The sequence below is a fragment of the Eutrema salsugineum genome, unplaced genomic scaffold (genome assembly GCF_000478725.1).
Source record: "Eutrema salsugineum unplaced genomic scaffold, Eutsalg1_0 scaffold_23, whole genome shotgun sequence".
Classification (NCBI taxonomy): Eukaryota; Viridiplantae; Streptophyta; class Magnoliopsida; order Brassicales; family Brassicaceae; genus Eutrema; species Eutrema salsugineum.
The window spans coordinates 1,440,208-1,444,853 of NW_006256805.1; the positions used below are offsets into that span (position 1 = coordinate 1,440,208).

Below are 4,646 nucleotides of genomic sequence, written 5' to 3' on the forward strand. Positions count from 1 at the left end.
ACATTTTGTACTAACCGACTTGTTTTCCTAGGTTGTGTAGTAAGTGAACATGGATTACAAGTAGATGAAGAGAAGATCAAAGCTATACGTGAGTGGCCTACACTAACTACGATCGGTCATGTCAGAAGTTTTCATGGATTGGCAAGCTTCTGCAGGCGGGTTTTACGTGATTTCAGCCCAGTAGTAGCACCACTCACCGTGATGATCAAGAAAAATGTGCCATTCTCATGGGGTCTAGCCCAAGATGCACCATTTGAAGCAATGAAGAAGCGTTTGACACAAGCTCCGGTTCTAGCTCTACTAGACTTTGAAGAAATGTTTGAAGTAGAGTGTGATGCATCAGAAGTGGGAATTGGAGCTGTGTTACATCAGAGAAAGAGACCGGTGATTATCCCACCTACGAAAAGGAACTATATGCCTAGGTCTGATCATTGGAGACTTGGCAACATTACCTGTTGTTTAAAGAATTCATCATCCATACTGATCACGAGACTTTGAAGTAGTTGAGAGGACAGACGACACTTAAGAGACGCCATGCTAAGTGGGTGGAGTTTATAGAGACCTTTTCCTATGTGATCAAGTACAAGAAGTGGCAAGAAAATGTAGTGGCATATGCACTCTCTAGAAGACATGCATTGATCTCTACCATGGAAGCAAAGGTGCTCGGGTTTGAGCAGATCAAGGAGCTCTACAAAGATGATCCAGAGTTCGGAGAAGCTTATTAGTCCCACCGAGGTACATGAAATGCAAGTGCATATGAAAAAAGAGGCCGAGATAAGTAAAACTAGTATTTATTTATCATCTAGTGATATTTGTAAAACCATAAGAGCTAAAGGCACCGTGCTACTGATTATGTTTAAAGAGTGTTTGAGCGCATATATAGGTCTCCGAGATCTCACCTGAAGTTCAAGCCATCTTGAATAAGTTTAGGGATGTATTTCCAGAAGAAATACCCTCAGGCTTGCACCCACTTCGTGGAATGGAGAACCAAATCGACTTAGTCCCCAGTTCAGCATTGCCCAACAAGCCGGCTTATAGAATAAATCCTGAGGATACTAAGGAGTTGAAGAGACAAGTGCGAGACTTAATGGACAAGGGCTATATCCAAGAGAGTCTCAGCCCTTGTGATGTGTCAGTTCTCTTAGTGCCAAAGAAAATTGGAGAATGTGTGTGGACTGCCGTGACATCAACAAAATTACCATCAAATACCGGCACCCCATTCCACGCTTAAACGACATGTTGAACGAGTTAAGTGGATCCACTATCTTCTCAAATGTGGACTTGAAGAGTGGTTATTACCAAGTTTAAATGAGAGAAGGAGATGAGTAGAAAACCGCATTTAAGACCACTCAAAGGGTTTGTATGAGTGGCTGGTTATGCAATTTTGCTTAACTAATGCACCAAACACCTTCATGCCCCTTATGAACCAGGTTCTTCGAGCTTCTATAAGTAAATTTGTAGTTGTTTACTTTGATGATATACTTATTTATAGTAAAAACCTTAATGATTATTTACAACACTTCGAACTAGTGCTTAAAACACTTCACAAAGGAAGGATTATATGCTAACCTTAAAGAGTCCACCATTTTGTACTAACCGACTTGTCTTCCTAGGTCTCTGCTACTCTCCGTGAACATGGATTACACCCCACTTTCCCGAGAAGATCAAAGCTATACCCGAGTGGCCAACACCAACTACGATCGGTAATGTCAGGAGTTTTCATGGATTTGCAAGCTTCTGCAGGCGGGTTTTACGGGATTTCAGCCCAGTAATAGCACCACTCACCGTGATGATCAAGAAAAATGTGCCATTCTCATGGGGTCTAGCCCAAGATGCAGCATTTGAAGCAATGAAGAAGCGTTTGACACAAGCGCCGGTGCTAGCTCTACTAGACTTAGAAGAAATGTTTGAAGTAGAGTGTGATGCATCAGAAGTGGGAATTGGAGCTGTGTTACATCAGAGAAAGAGACCGGTAATTATCCCACCTACAAAAAAGAACTATATGCCTAGGTCCGAGTATTGGAGACTTGGAAACATTACTTGTTGTCTAAGGAATTCATCATCCATATCGATCACAAGACTTTGAAGCAGTTGAGAGGACAGACCACACTTAAGAGACGCCATGCTAAGTGGGTGGAGTTTATAGAGACCTTTCCCTATGTGATCAAGTACAAGAAGGGCCAAGAAAATGTAGTGGCATATGCACACTCTAGAAGACATGTATTGATCTCTACCGTGGAAGCAAAGGTGCTCGGGTTTGAGCAGTCAAGGAGCTCACAAAGATGATCCAGAGTTCGGAAAACCTTATTAGCCCCACCGAGGTACATGAAATGCAAGTGCATATGAAAAAGGAGGCCGAGATAAGTAAAACTAGTATTTATTTATCATCTAGTGATATTTGTAAAACCATGAGAGCTAAAGGCATTGTGCTACTGATGATGTTTATAGAGTGTTTGAGCGCATATATAGGTCTCCGAGATCTCACCCGAAGTTCAAGCCATCTTGAATAAGTTTAGGGATGTATTTCCTGAAGAAATACCCTCAGGCTTGCAACCACTTCGTGGAATGGAGCACCAAAACGACATAGTCCCCGGATCATCATTGCCTAACAAGCCGGCTTATAGAATAAATCCTGAGGATACTAAGGAGTTGAAGAGACAAGTGCGAGACTTAATGGACAAGGGCTATATCCAAGAGAGTCTCAGCCCTTGTACTGTATCAGTTCTCTTAGTGCCAAAGAAATATAGCACATGGAGAATATGTGTGGACTGCCGTGCCATCAACAAAATTGCCATCAAATACCGGCACCCACTTCCACGCTTAGACGACATTTTGGACGAGTTAAGTTGATCCACTATCTTCTCAAAGATGGACTTGAAGAGTGGTTACCACCAGGTTCAAATGAGAGAAGGAGACGAGTAGAAAACCGCATTTAAGACCACTCAAAGGGTTTGTATGAGTGGCTGGTTATGCAATTTTGCTTAACTAATGCACCAAACACCTTCATGCCCCTTATGAACCAGGTTCTTCGAGCTTCTATAAGTAAATTTGTAGTTGTTTACTTTGATGATATACTTATATATAGTAAAAACCTTAATGATCATCTACAACACTTCGAACTAGTGCTTAAAACACTTCACAAAGGAAGGATTATATGCTAACCTTAAAGAGTCCACATTTTGTACTAACCGACTTGTCTTCCTAGGTTGTGTAGTAAGTGAACATGGATTACAAGTATATGAGGAGAAGATCAAAGCTATACGTGAGTGGCCAACACCAACTACGATCGGTAATGTCAGGAGTTTTCATGGATTTGCAAGCTTCTGCAGGCGGGTTTTACGGGATTTCAGCCCAGTAATAGCACCACTCACCGTGATGATCAAGAAAAATGTGCCATTCTCATGGGGTCTAGCCCAAGATGCAGCATTTGAAGCAATGAAGAAGCGTTTGACACAAGCGCCGGTGCTAGCTCTACTAGACTTAGAAGAAATGTTTGAAGTAGAGTGTGATGCATCAGAAGTGGGAATTGGAGCTGTGTTACATCAGAGAAAGAGACCGGTAATTATCCCACCTACAAAAAAGAACTATATGCCTAGGTCCGAGTATTGGAGACTTGGAAACATTACTTGTTGTCTAAGGAATTCATCATCCATATCGATCACAAGACTTTGAAGCAGTTGAGAGGACAGACCACACTTAAGAGACGCCATGCTAAGTGGGTGGAGTTTATAGAGACCTTTCCCTATGTGATCAAGTACAAGAAGGGCCAAGAAAATGTAGTGGCATATGCACACTCTAGAAGACATGTATTGATCTCTACCGTGGAAGCAAAGGTGCTCGGGTTTGAGCACATCAATGAGCTCTACAAAGATGATCCAGAGTTCGGAGAAGCTTATTCAGCATGCCAGGAGCTTTTACTTGCATGATGGGTTTTTATTCCGAGACAAGAGACTATGTGTTCCCCAATGGTTAATGAGGGAGCTATTGCTGAAGGAGGCACGCGATGGAGGTCTTATGGGTCATTTCAGAGTGTATAAAATACTAGCCGTAGTAGCTGATCATTTCTTTTGGCTGCACCCCAAGAAAGATGTGGAGAGACATTTCTCACGATGTGTGTTACTTGCCACAAGGCCAAATCCAGGTTAACCCTCATGGTTTATACTTACCTTTACCTATTCCTAACGCACCATGGGTAGATATTTCTATGGATTTCGTACTAGGTTTTGATGTGTCGTGTGGTGAGGGTGTCAAGTTCTACCCTAAATGAAATCAATAGCCGCAAGTGCACAGCTGATCGATTTTAGTACTTAGGGATCGAATCCACAGGGATGGAGGATCTTTCCTGCAAAAGCCTTCGAAAGAAATATAAAGTGAGGAAGTCTAGAACCAGACGATTTTTGTAAGGGTTTTGGTGGTGTCTTTAAAATGTAAAAACTAATCTTAACGAGAAAATACGGGAATTAAAATGACCTAATAACTAAACTTAATGAAATCGACTAAAAACGAGAAAAACGGCTAAACCTAATAATGTGAACCTCACTGAATCCGACACTCACTAAACTGGATCTGAAGGATAGCCTTGAAAACAAGGGTGTTGTTTCAAGGTATGTGGGATTAATAAGAATCCAAGAGTTGCGAAAGACTCT

General features: G+C 41.8%; 1 protein-coding gene across 1 annotated transcript; it reads left to right on the forward strand.

Annotated features, from left to right (window-relative positions):
* The first annotated feature begins 3,375 nt into the window (after positions 1-3,375).
* LOC112086134 lies at positions 3,376-3,926 on the forward strand. Its single transcript, XM_024154911.1, has 2 exons — positions 3,376-3,558; positions 3,639-3,926. Exons 1-2 carry the CDS (start codon positions 3,376-3,378, stop codon positions 3,924-3,926), a joined length of 471 nt encoding a protein of 156 aa, XP_024010679.1.
* Positions 3,927-4,646: the final 720 nt, after the last annotated feature.